Source organism: Spinacia oleracea, chromosome 2 (assembly GCF_020520425.1).
Source record: "Spinacia oleracea cultivar Varoflay chromosome 2, BTI_SOV_V1, whole genome shotgun sequence".
NCBI lineage: Eukaryota > Viridiplantae > Streptophyta > Magnoliopsida > Caryophyllales > Amaranthaceae > Spinacia > Spinacia oleracea.
Window position 1 is genome coordinate 68,681,645 of NC_079488.1, and position 13,456 is coordinate 68,695,100.

General features: G+C 38.6%; 2 protein-coding genes across 2 annotated transcripts; both read left to right on the forward strand.

Annotated features, from left to right (window-relative positions):
* Positions 1 to 36: 36 nt before the first annotated feature.
* Positions 37 to 678, forward strand: LOC130467910 (uncharacterized). The gene is made up of 3 exons (XM_056836946.1): positions 37 to 220; positions 400 to 480; positions 562 to 678. The coding sequence occupies exons 1-3, from the start codon at positions 50 to 52 to the stop codon at positions 664 to 666; spliced, it is 357 nt and encodes a 118-aa protein (XP_056692924.1). The 5' UTR covers positions 37 to 49; the 3' UTR covers positions 667 to 678.
* Positions 679 to 4,233: 3,555 nt separating this feature from the next.
* On the forward strand, positions 4,234 to 5,438 carry LOC130467911 (uncharacterized). Its single transcript, XM_056836948.1, has 2 exons — positions 4,234 to 4,986; positions 5,076 to 5,438. Exons 1-2 carry the CDS (start codon positions 4,835 to 4,837, stop codon positions 5,263 to 5,265), a joined length of 342 nt encoding a protein of 113 aa, XP_056692926.1. The 5' UTR covers positions 4,234 to 4,834; the 3' UTR covers positions 5,266 to 5,438.
* The last annotated feature ends 8,018 nt before the right edge of the window (positions 5,439 to 13,456 follow it).

Sequence of the window (13,456 nt, forward strand, 5' to 3'; positions counted from 1 at the left end):
CAAAATGTTGTAGGAACTGAACATGAGTAGATTGCAAAAAATTGGCTGTATGAATCATAAGTTAAATGAAGATTGTGATGGCGAAGTGTCAAGCAGTTCAAAAAGTCAGCCAGATGATAGTGATGATGAGGACTTTAAGGCTGATGGGTTTGATGATGAAGATGATGTTGTTGTACAGACGGTTGGTAGAAGTATAAAAAGCAAGAGGGGGAGACCAAAGGTATCTTATTCTCTTAATCTCATAAGGAAATATGTAGTAATGTATTTCCCCATCGTGGAAGTATGATAATGTTTGAATTAAAAGTAATTTGAAATTGGTGATAAAGGGAGGCCTCTATAGTTGTTGTGTTACTATGTTTGGTCCCAGATTTGATGACAAATGACCAATTGTGTGCGCAGGCCACGAAGAAGAAAGAGTGTGTGACAACAAAAAGGAGAGCGGTTGTGGAGAAAGTCACCCTACGCACGGGAGTGTTCAAGGTAATTTGATACATTGTTGGGTTGTGATATGTATGGTTTTAAAAATATAATGAGATAACCTGGTTTGTATTGAAATTGTAGGATAGTAGTTTCTCTAAGGGCGGTCAAGTGAAGGAAGTCCGTCAGGTCTTGAAAGTTCTCCACCGCGAATACAATGGACGAGTAAGTAATTTAATATGTTATTAAACTAGTACCCTATTGCTTTGTTATGGTACCCAAAGGTGTGTTTATGTTATAGTGTATGGGTGAATAAATGTATGTATGTTGTGAGATTAATTATGTGTGGATTGGTATGACGAAACTAAGGGTGGTTGATCTCTCCCCTTTTGATTGTGAACTACCCTGGTCGGATTACTCTTTCAGTTGTTGTGTTCTTATTCTGTATTTTTGTCTGAATTGGTGCAGCTTAGTGAACTGTCTGGTATAGTAGTTGTCCTAATTGGGAAATTTAAAGTAGTTGCTTTATGTTATTAGTGATTTAGAGGTTATTGTATGGGGGTAATTGTTTGGTTGTTTTATTAGAGTGAGTAGTTATAGTCATTTTTAATTTGTTGGATTGAAAAAATGGCTATTGTTGTTGTACACTGAGGGTGAAAAGTAACCATATATGGTAGGTGTGTGTAATGAGATTGTAGATGGTTTGTAGGAGATTGTACATATGGTATATTAGTGCAACCTAATTGCAGATTTGTAATGCTAGATAGTATTGCAATAGTATTATATTGTACACCTAAATTCAATTGAATATGTACTTTCTATTGACATTGTACAAACTTAGGATTGAATGTGGTAAACCAACAGGTTAACAATGTAAAAAATAATGATCTAGGTTCTTTGTTAGTAGTGTGTAATAATTTGTGTACTTGCAGACGGCAACCATTAATTGCAAAGTCGAAGCATTTGGTAGAATTATTCATAGGTTTGATAATCGTAGGAGGCAGTGGGTTAGTGAAATGGGATTTGGTGGACTGTATCACTTGTGCGGGAAACACTTACCCCGAAACTTTGTGTATTGGTTGATGACTCGTGTGGACCCTGTGAATGAGGTATTTAGGGGTCCGAATGGATTTGATGTCCCTATGAACAAAAACCAGGTGCGGTGGATACTAGGGCTTCTAAATGGTGAGAAGGTCATTCCCAACAATGATGTTGATGCTGATGAGCGAATGAAACGATTGGGGCATAAAATCCAACGACAATATGGGCGGTCATGGGCAAGTGTGAACCCTAACAAGACGGGGGTTGTTACACCCACATAAGCGATTCCAATCAATCCCAAATTCATTGAAAGGTTGGAGGGTGAATGGGGTGAAAATGATGAGGCCGAGTTTAAGACAATGTTCTTGATAGCCGCACTTGGTATGGTTCTATGTCCGACACAATGTGGAAGACTGAGTGAGGGCTTGGTATATGCTTGTACACTTGGTTTGCAGGCACGACAGTACGACTGGTGCAAGCTTGTATATGATTTCTTCATTGATAGGGCGAAAGTGTTCTGTCGGGATTTCTACACGTATGGGTGGACCAAAGGAGTTGGTGGTTGCATCATATACTTAGTGGTGAGTCGTAGTTGATTATAGTGTCCCTATATAGAAGGTATTTGTTTTGCATATTTGGTTTGTGGGGTAATGAATTGATTTTGAATGAATTTCAGATTTGGTATCTTGATCGACTAGACAGGATTCACGTGCAGTGGGGAGTATTCCCTAGGCTAAAGGCATGGGATATGAAGGAGATTGTGAAGGCGAAGGATGCAGATCGGTTACCTGTACCAAATGGGGACTATGGCTGTCTTGGGGTGAGTTATATGATGTACATAATATTGGTGGGTGTTATCCATACGTGTCCAGTTGTTGGATGATTTTCAAGTTATCGAAGTTTTATATGAGTAACAGTACTTAATTTTTAATGGCCGAAAATACTTATTGACATAAATAGGTTAATTATGTTGTCCTATATTTGGTTCTAATTGACGGAAGTGAATTTGGTATTTATCTAATACCTTTTATATTGAATGTTTTTTGTAGTGTGTTGTCGTTGCGTATGGGGATACACAACACCCGAGGGCAACCAAGGATAGTGATGGTCCAGCTGAGGAGGTGAATTAGTTAGCTCTCGTGTACACACTTTTTTATATTTGATTTGTGATAGTAATGTTAGTTTATAACAATTGATTTTAGGTATGTATTCCGGCAATTGAGAATGAGAATTTCAAGTTAAAACCCAGGAAGAAAGGAAATAGTGAGAGGAATCCAATGAAGATGAGGAAGATGGCTAAGGAACGGGAAAAGCGCCAACATATTGACTTGGGGAGGTTGGAATCTGATATGCAAACTCACGGGATTTGTACGGAGCGTCAAATGGATACGGTTAATGAGGAGGAGCCTCTAACACCGCCACGCACGGTAATACTCGGCCCTCCCTCACCACAGGTAACATCTCCAATGCCTGAACCACTTCCCCCCAAACCAACCTTGTGTCATGCATCCCCTCCCCCCCCCCCCCCCCCCCGAGTCAACGATGTTCCCAGTTTCCTTTCCTCCTCCCCCCTCAATGATGACCGTGCCTGGAGTGCGGTCGGACCCCACAAAGGTGATACCTCCACTTACTCCTCCTCCCCCACCTACAGTGACTCCACCACACCCACCAACGGTGAGCCCACCATCCCAACTAGTGGTTGCTCCACTCTCCCCTCCTCCCCAACCAATGGAATCCCAACCTACTTCCCCTCTGGCCCAACCAAGTGTTGCCCAAGCATCCCCTCCTCCGCCCCAACCAATGGATGGCCCACCTTCCCCCTCTATGGCCCAACCATTTGATGCCCAGGCAACCCCTCCCTCGCCCCAACCCATGGATTCCCAAGCAACTCATCCTGCGCCCCAACAGTTGGATTCCCAACCGACCCCTCCTCTGCTACAAAAGGAATACGAACCAACCCCTCCTCCCAAAACGGTGAGTGAATGTGAAGAATTGGGCTCACCAATGTGTGGTGGTTCGTTTAGTGTTAGTAGGGTATCTGTTGTATGTGGGTTGGAGTCGCCTCCCGCTTTTATTGACATCGATTGTGATAGTCAAATTCCTGGTCTCATTGCCTCTGGCGCCATACTATTTCGAAGGACTCGACCCAGACGTCGTCGTAAGAAGAGCGTAACCTTTTCTGAAAGAGTTTGGGGTTGGCTGACGACTGACATGAAGAAATTCAGCTACAACCTAGTTGAGTTTGTCAACCACAACGGTGGTCTTCTGTCTGGACGTGGTACCCTTAAAGGAATGAGGTACCCAACATAAATGTTGTTAAGCCGATTATTCATTGTTTACATGTAGTATTTGTTTAACGGGCATGGTTATGTGTTTTTGTAGCCTTACCGTGATGATTAAATGTGGTGATGGGAGCAACGTTAACATGAACCAGTGCAAAGGTCTTGCACAGTTAAATGGATGTGTTCACAAGCAGGTAATATGTGTGTGATATTTTAAATGCCATAACATCATCCTAGGAAAAAATTTACTTATTCCTTTGAATTAGTACCACTGTCTCAAAACAATGTAGTACTATCTATCAAACAACTCGTCTTCGTATAATGTCTTGATAAAAAATTGTACTATTGTACCTCCTACATATATAAAATACGTATAGGGTTGTTTTAAGGGAAGTTAGTCCGGGTGTTGACTTTGGTTATTGAAATTGTAGTATGTGGACACGGTTTCGAGACTTTACAATTTATCGTGGGGCGAGAAATATGTAGGGAGAAGTTTGCGGTACATGATGACCTCCGCCTTTTCTGTAAGTTGAGTAGGGAATTTTGAACATTTCTATTTCACTGTTATGACCCGCAACGTATTAATTTGAACCTCATATATGTTTAGGAAAAGGTCATGAAGTTTGCTCAAGACTCCCATGATGGTGTTAAGAAGACTGCCGTTGATCGCATCCGGTTGCTTGATTGGATGACGAAGGAGAGGGAGAAGATTGCGGGTGCATCTATTAAAAATATAGAACCCAATCATACCCATGAAGGGACTGTGTTTTCACGAATATCTGAGGTACAAGTTCAATGAGAGTGACATATGAAAGTGGCAAATTCTCATGGTTGTCACCCAGGCGGTATCAAACTTATTTAAGTTAATCTTTCGTACTCATTTTTATTGAACAATTGTTTATCCCAGTACTTGAGCAGCTAGGACCCTACACAAACCATTGGTGGTGTCTTGTTATATCCACCGACCCTCCAACCGTATACGTCATTGACTCTTTGATCTCAAATCCAGTGGAGGAGCGTCATACTGTAATTGATAAACTTGTAACTTATTGACGCTTGTAATTAGTAATATCTGATTATACATCTTTTGTTTAATGCTAGGAACTTTTTATGATGTGTCCCTTCTTTTGTTTATCCAGCTAATAGGGGTTGACAAACTGTTATTTTATGGGGAGGATGATGACAGTTGGGGGCAGCTCCTTACATGGCGACGGACGCGGATAGATATAGAAATCCAGGAAGACAAGTAATGTGGCATTTTTTGTTGATATTTTTGGCGGTGAGTTGTCGTTGTGTAGTGTTTAACCTTGTGTTAATCTATGTTTTGTATCTTAGCCACAGTTGCGGTGTCCGGATGCTGCTATCCATTAAGGAGTTTGCTGAAGGATATGAGGGGCTCCGTATACCAGACATTGAAGTAGCGCGTCGGTTGTTGCTGACCCAGGACATTTTAAGTCCTTATAACCTTGAACTTCATCGTGTAAAAGTTATGGTGAACGGGACAACGCAGTCTCAAAATATCTGAAAACTTTTTGTGCCCTTTAGTCTTAGTGATATGGATTCGGATTCTTGTTGGGATGTTTAGATGTGGTCCAAATGGCCCAAATAGTTAAGGTGGATTAAGTTGGGGTTTATTAAACAAGTTAGTTTTCATGGTAGTTGGATTCAAATGTAATAGTTCTGATTTGTTATCCTAAAACATTCATTCAAATAATGCCAATAATGTGAGTGGCAATAAAACTTGTAATTTGGGCCCAAAACCTGTTGTACAATGGAAATGTTTCGAAAGTAATAGGGCCCAGGTCCATATGTAAAGGGAAATATACGTAAAGCATGTCAAATACCTTCAACACCAATATATCTTCAACACCAAAGTTTCTAAATGTCAGTAATACTTTAATACAATATCTATACATAATAATAATAAATATTTTAAACACATCCCTTAAATAATAGTAATCCTTACATAAGTAGTTAGTAAAAGTAAATCCTACTTATAATTAATCCAGAACTAGTTTTTGGGGGATGTAGGTATAGCTTCCAATTCATTCCGAATCCGATGGATATCCACCCCGCGATGCGTAAAGAAGGGGATAGTTAATGCATTAAGTATTGATCGGATGATGGGTGGGTTGAATATGGATGAAGGTGACTCCAGCCAACCACCCGATTCATCTACCAATTAAAGTATTTCTGTTATTTATTTTATGTTCAATTTACTTAAATTTTGTAAAAACTATTGAACATAAAATTATACTAGACATAAGTGTAACACAAAATAATGCGTTCCCTAACTAGGATTATGCAAAGGTAAATCAAATTATTTCTAAAACTAATGCTATGGTTGTATGGTGTTTCAAAATGGTAAAAAGGTCATGTGGATTAGTTATTCGTAACTGCAACATGTGTGTATTTGAACATGTGTGTATTTATGTAGTCAATATGTACAATCAAATGTTAAACACCCGATTATCTCTTGATCGACCCGAATGACACGTGGATCATGGATGGATCTGTTGTGGATTGAGGATTATAAGGATGATGGTTGGTTGGATGACATTTGAAAATGTCATCGATGGATGCCGATTGAGCTTGACCTGATCCAAACCTGAGCCATTGCCTCCCCGTAGATGGAGGTGAGGTGGGTTTCACATATGACTTGTTCAATAAGAAGATGGGTCATAAGTTGAAATAGGAATTTTTATTAGTTTGTGGGGGTGATAAATTACTACATTTGGCTAGTATATCCGTTAAATTAATTTGGCCGTTTTAGGCTAGTGTATCACTTATATAAATACGAATGGAGTAAATTATTTCAAGACTATTTCATGATTAGACAATAAAATGACCTAAAATTTACAAGGGACCCTTTATGTAAATAGATTATTAGAGGAGTAGGGGCCAAGTAAATAGGGTTGTAGGGGCCAAGTTATTAGGGTCCAATTAAATTATTTTTATTCATTTATTGGTCCAGCAATGTCAGTAATCAAATTTACCTTAAATGCTTAATGTTTTTGTTATAAATATAAGCCTATTATTATCCTCATATCCTGCGTTACTCCTACAAACCAAGAACTTTGTACCCAAAGTTCAAAACCACAAACTTATGGCTTTTCCTTTTTATCCCTTCTTTGTTAGGGTACCATCCCCCCTTGCCATTACATACACCACCCCCCTCAATCGAGAAAATGCAGAAGAAAACATTAATCTACTCAATTTTTTTATAACGAGTCCAAGGCGGGTATCCTTGACGTAATACCCGCACATGTTATTCGGAATATTATTCGCAATGAAAACGTGAGTATAGAAGAGTATAAGGAGATGTGTGTACTCAGTGATTCTTTTGAAGTTATCCCAGCTCATCTTCCCAACCTGTCTGACTTGTTTGGCTTGGATGAAGCCTTTAAGCAGTACATCTTGGGGGCATTAGATAATCTTGATCTAATGCAGTCTACTAATTTCCTCCCGGAAAATGTCATGCACATAGTAGATTCGCGTCCTGTTATAAATTGGGTTGGGCCGCTGTACATGTTAGTTGCCCCAACTACAATCCATATGGCATCTTACACCGATGCAATCCACGTTATGGAAATGAATGTTTTGAATTCTCTAATTTTTTTTGAAATTTTCCGTCTAGATGATGTTGTACGTGCTCATGAGGTTTTCCTTAAGCGAGACAGTTCCATAGACTATCCTGGCTATTTTAGTGTACCAGATCCGTCTAGGTATGTGTGTAGGAATGTTAGGGGAATGGCTTGGGAATCATTTGTTGAAAATTTTGTGAATATGTTTCTAACTCATCGGCCGACCGTGGTTGTTTTACTAGAGTCACGACTATCTAGTGAAAATATTGAGGTCATCGTTACTCGGTTACCCGGTAGATACATTTTTTCCACGTTTGGTCCTATTGGATTTGGTGGTGGGGTGGTTGTTTTATGGATGGATGTCGCGGTTAGTATTGTAATTGGTTACCATAACCGTAGGCAGAACATGGTGCCCTGAGTTTTGCTTTGAGGTACTACCCGTGGTTCCTGGAATTTTAAATTATTGTTGTCTCATTTAATGGCACCCCTTAACACGTTACTTTGATTCATATTTGCAGGGTATTCCACCCAAACCCTCGGCGAGACGTAGGTTGTTTACGGAGCAGGAGCGTAGAGGTACATCATCAAGTGACCGCGATATTCTAGATTAGTATTATCATGCCATAAATTCGAGTTCTTTCCTATCTTGTTTAATTAAGAAACTTACCTAAAAGTAGTGTAACAGTCTTCCATGGTCTTGTGCAACATTCTAAGTCGGTCGTTCTTATCAAGGTTTGTAAATTACTTTTTCAGCATTATAATAATTATTGTGTACTATTGTTAGCACTTGGTTTACAGTCAATTTTAAATAGTAAAAAAATGTAAGGCTTACATAATTTCATAAAGTCAAATTACATTGGCTATTGAAATGACCCCCATCAACTTCACAGGGACCTCATTATGAAAAACACTATTAATACTAGAAAAAAGGGCTTACTATTAATACTAGAAACAAGGGCTTAATTATCATAGACACTAATACAACTTAAAACATGGACTTACTAAACCTAAACACGAAACACTGACTTAATAAACGAAACACTCACGTAAGCGAGCCTGTTCTAAGGAGTACCAAAAATGGGCCTTTGTAATTATAATGCCGTAGTAATTATAATTATTTGGGTCCAAATAGGTCTAACAATAAGTAGGACGTTATTGATATATGAATGCGTACAATATGGACTTGTTCACAATTTTTCCACTTTCAACAGTGTGTATATCAGTTAACATTTTCCCTTGGTGATAAAATTGGATGTCTTTCGGGCGTGCGCCCATAGCATGAGCATACGCTTCATAAACAATTTTCAGTTTGTCGGTAACTAAAGCCTCTACCGGGAAATCGTTTAGAATGTTGTATACGGGTCGGACTATAAACCTTTTTATATACGTGTTGACATTCATTCCATCCACCTGTAAAAATGACAAATTCTATTAGTAGTAAAACATTGTAGTTAGCAAGTTATTAACAAAATAAGGCAACGACGAGGAATTGAAACTAATACGTACGAGTCCAACGACGGTAAACACTTCCCCGTTCTTAATAGCAAGTTCCCTAACTGTGACATTGATAATTGGAAATTGTTTAAGACGCCTACGTATGGCAATATCCTGGGCTGGATAACCAATACGACTAGCGTAATCATTGTAAACCCTAATCATGGTTTCGTTAGGATGGAGGACGTATTGGACACCAGGATCGGTCTCTGACTCACTCCTTACCAATATAGTAACCATGTCAAGGGGAAGTTCGGGTGGTGAAAAGGGTGTTGGTGGATAAGGGAAATTAGGAGCGAATGGTGCACGTAGACCCCAGTAGTTTGGGTCACGCATCCCATAAAATTTCTGAAAGGAGGAAGTTGATGAGGTGGAGGAGTAACCACTAGTGGACGGGTTAAATGGGATGGAGGACGATGGAACGGATATTGATGTGTTTGTGGTGTTACCAGACGAAATGGAGATGGCCGTGTCGGCCGTGTCTGAAGAGGCAGAAGAAGAGTATGCAGGCAAAACGGAAGGAGGATTGGAGGACAAGGTATACCCATAGGAAACAGACATAATTGGAGAGATAAAAACCAAGATTAGAAGTTTTGTGGGTTGATAAGAACTATGAAGAAAGGTGTGGGTAAAATCCCCTTTTATAATGGTCATGGGAAAACCCTAAAGGTCCATCTTATGGCGCCAATTAATTGGTAATGAAGGTCAAAGTTGGCGCCAAATTGTTATGGACTCCTTGTTAGCCTCCTCGATTATGGACCCCTCGTAAAATGGCCTCCTTGATTAATGACTCCCTGTACAACAGCTAGAGCTGTCAAAAACTAAAATGACCCGAGATATCCACACAAACCGACCTGGATGTGTTAGGACCCGCACCCGATCAGAGACCCGAAAAATTGTTAATATAGGAAAATCGCATACCTAACTAAATAATAACATAAAACAAGGTAAATTTTAGCATTATAATTATCTAACCTAGAACAAATGAAAAGCTTTAAACCAAACTTTACCAAAATTATTAAAGTTAATGTATACGGTTGAACCTTGATAAACCCTGACTACTTTCGTTCCCAGGCTTAACCGGTGTCCGATAGTGTACCCGACATGAATTTTTGCCGACCCGTTTCAATCCGAATCCGTTCCAACCCGAGGAATATATGTTTATTCCGATCCGTTTTTAATCCGTGACCCGTTTAATCCGACCCGTTTCAACCCGTGACCTGTTTAATCTGATCCGTTTTTAATTCGTGACCCGTTTAATCCTACCCGTTTCAACCCGTGATCCGTTTAATCCGATCCGTTTTTAATCCGTGCCTCGTGATAGAAATATAGAAGTATATATTTGTAAACTTATAATCTTATAAAAAAGTATATAGTTGTAGCTTATACAGTTATTTACTTTGTAATTATCGTTTGATAACCATATAGATATATAATTATGTAGTTATAGCCTTACAAATTTTATTGTATGGTTATAGTCGTACAGATTGTTATCATCATCAATCCATAAGATATCCAATTTCTTATATGAAAAAATTATAAAAACTTGATATTGTGAAAATATATATCGAGACCAATATAACAAGATTTTACATGATTACATTTTGATGTATATAAATTATAAGAGTGAGAATCTACTGTCAAAGTTTTCATACTTTGAACACATAATCTAAGACGTAAAGAACTTTCACGAATGGAGGTAGTATTAAACCAAGTTATACAATATATTCAATAACTTATATTTCTGATCTTAAATTCTTATTACTTTTAAAAGTTAGTTATCCCGTTTTCGTCCCCTAATTAAGTCATCGATATGATAATATATGCTTTGGCACCGAGCTGACCCAAATTCCAACCCGCTACTAAATAAGGCGATCCGATAATTACCCGAACCAATATAAAACTGAATCCAATGTAACCAGGCTAAATTTGTTTCAATCCTACCCGTTTTAGTCTTTTACCGATTAATCCAAGCCGATATGAATCCGATCCGATATGAATCCATTCCGAAATGAATCCGAACCGATATGAATCCGACCGACATGAACCCGAACCTGTTACAGTCCGACTAAACCCGTGAACAATCCGTCATATCCCAATCCGATCCGATCTGACCCAAACCGACTATAATCCGACCCGTTTACAACCCCTTCCGATATGAATCCGTGAATAACAAATCCGACCCGATCCGGTCCGTTAAGTTTTCAATCCGATTTGATCCGACCCGTTAGCCAAACTAATCCGTTTCAATCCGATCCGTTTCAACCCGATTTCGATGAATCCGACCCAAACCCGATCCGTTGATCCGATTTGACACCCCTACATTAAAGTGATTACCAACAATATGCCAAGTTCATCAAGGGATATTTACCTTAGCTCAGAATTACACGTTGCCTTCGACAACCCAATCCATAATTCAAGTTATTGAGTATGGCCCTCCCCCATCATTTTACATTTGAAAATTCAAACAATTTTATCCAATTGACATCATCAATAGTTGATGGATTCCAATATAACCGTTGGGGACGTTTGCCTATAAAGGAGGCCATAAATTTACAATCTCCCATTCATTCCACTTGATTCTTGGTCATAAATTGGTACACACATATGGCAAACGTGAGCAACAAATCCACCAATTCTTCTAACAACAACGGCATGATTAACAGGCGGTTAATTTGTTATTGTAACGACTTAGCCGTTATTAGAACGGCAAAGAGTGGAGTAAACACTGGCAAGCAGTTCTACGGTTGTCCTCACTGGCCTGTAAGTTTGTAATGGTCTATATTTACGTTTATTTGGCTTGACATGCAAGTTTGAACAATAAAAATCATACATATGTGTTTTGTTTCAACATTAGGGTGCAAGTGCTTGTAAGTTCTTTGAGTGGGTAATGGATGATTCATGCACCAAGAGGGGTCCAATGTTTGATGATCGACACATAAAAATCCTGGAGAAAGACACTGAGATTGCTGAGCTGGAGCTCAAGATTCAAATGCTGGAGGAGAAGTTCAAGAAAATACAAATCAAGAAGGAATGCGTGGAAGAGGAATTGCAGGAGGTTAAGAACGAGCTATGTCATACGTGAATTGAGTTATTGAATTGCGGCCGATCAGAGGAAAATCTAGCCATGATTTTGGTCTTTTCATGGATTATGTTTGGCGTACTAGCTTTGTTAATGCGGTAGTAGTAACTAGTTTTATTTTATTAGAGCTAACCTGTACGAGGATTGTCGTGTTATGATGGTATTATAATGTAAAATGTTACCATTTATAATTTATAAATTCCGATTTGCTCTAATTCAAGTGACCGGTCTATGTTGTGTTGTGTAGTTCCTATGAATGGGCCCAAAAATGTAACACGTATGGATGAGGAAATGTTATCATATAATTATGGTAATTAAAAAACTTTCAATCAAACCTACGTTGAGAAACACTCCTTCCATTAGTGGGAACTGGGAAGGTACAACAACGCAAAAAAATTCAGGCGTTTGATAAGGATAGCATCACGCAACCCTAGGTGAACATGAGATCTAAACATATCTTTAAAATTTGTTTCTCACTTCACGTCATGTCATTAGACCTTATAGCCTCATGCACTCTCAACGTAGGGGTTAAATTTTTAATTATTCTTTGTATGGAGTAGAGGGTAGGTGGGTAAATAGGGTTGGAGTGAGAAATACTAAATTATTGTTAGAATATTTCCATTTTTAGAAACAGGTCAAGTGTTAAGGGACGACCCGATAAGGAAAACAGGTCAAGTATTCCGGGACGTAGGGAGTAACTCCTAACCACTAGGGATTTTTGTATATATTAATTTTTTGGCCACAAATACTTGTACAAGAATTTTAACTCCTAGTTTTGTATTAAGAGTGGTTTTGATTACCCCCCTTTGGCAAACTGCAATCATAGTGTAAAAATGTATGTTGAATTCCCTTGTTCGAAATAAATTTATTAAAAATGGTTTGTTAAAAACATATTTAAACTATCATACACGCTACTTGATTGTTACATTAATATTTTGGCGATGTTTTTTGCCAATAGAGCGTCTCCTATGTGTATAATTACAACTATAAACTTCGTAATTTATATACCGGGAGATTGTGAATTATAACTTCATCCTCGTACAGTCCACTTTCCACCTAAGAGAAGTTACATTGTCCCGATGTCAATATTTGTGTTTTTTTTACATAAATTTTGATGCGCGTGATACACCAAATATAAGTTACATTCCCTCGTTGTCAAAAGTAATTAAAATTAATGAAAGCCTTAGAAAAATTCCTAACAAGAAAATTTTTATTTTAAACAAATGATAACCAGGGTGAAGAAACTGGGTTATAACTACAAACTGGTACAATACAGAATCGTACTTATTTCCTAAGAAATTGTTAAATGTGAACCAAGAAAAAATTATAAACTGATTAACAGTTTCTAGCACAGTACATGTTAAGTGGTACTGCAATTGGATGATATAGAGTGATACAATTGGGACATTGGGTGGTACAATTGGGTACTATTTGGAGTGGAGTACAAGTACTCGATTGCAAGTGACATTGAAAGCAACAACGGCTGTTAGGTGGCCCATTCCCTACCTCGAGACATGCACTTATACTATACTTTCTAACAAATGTAGAAGGTTTGT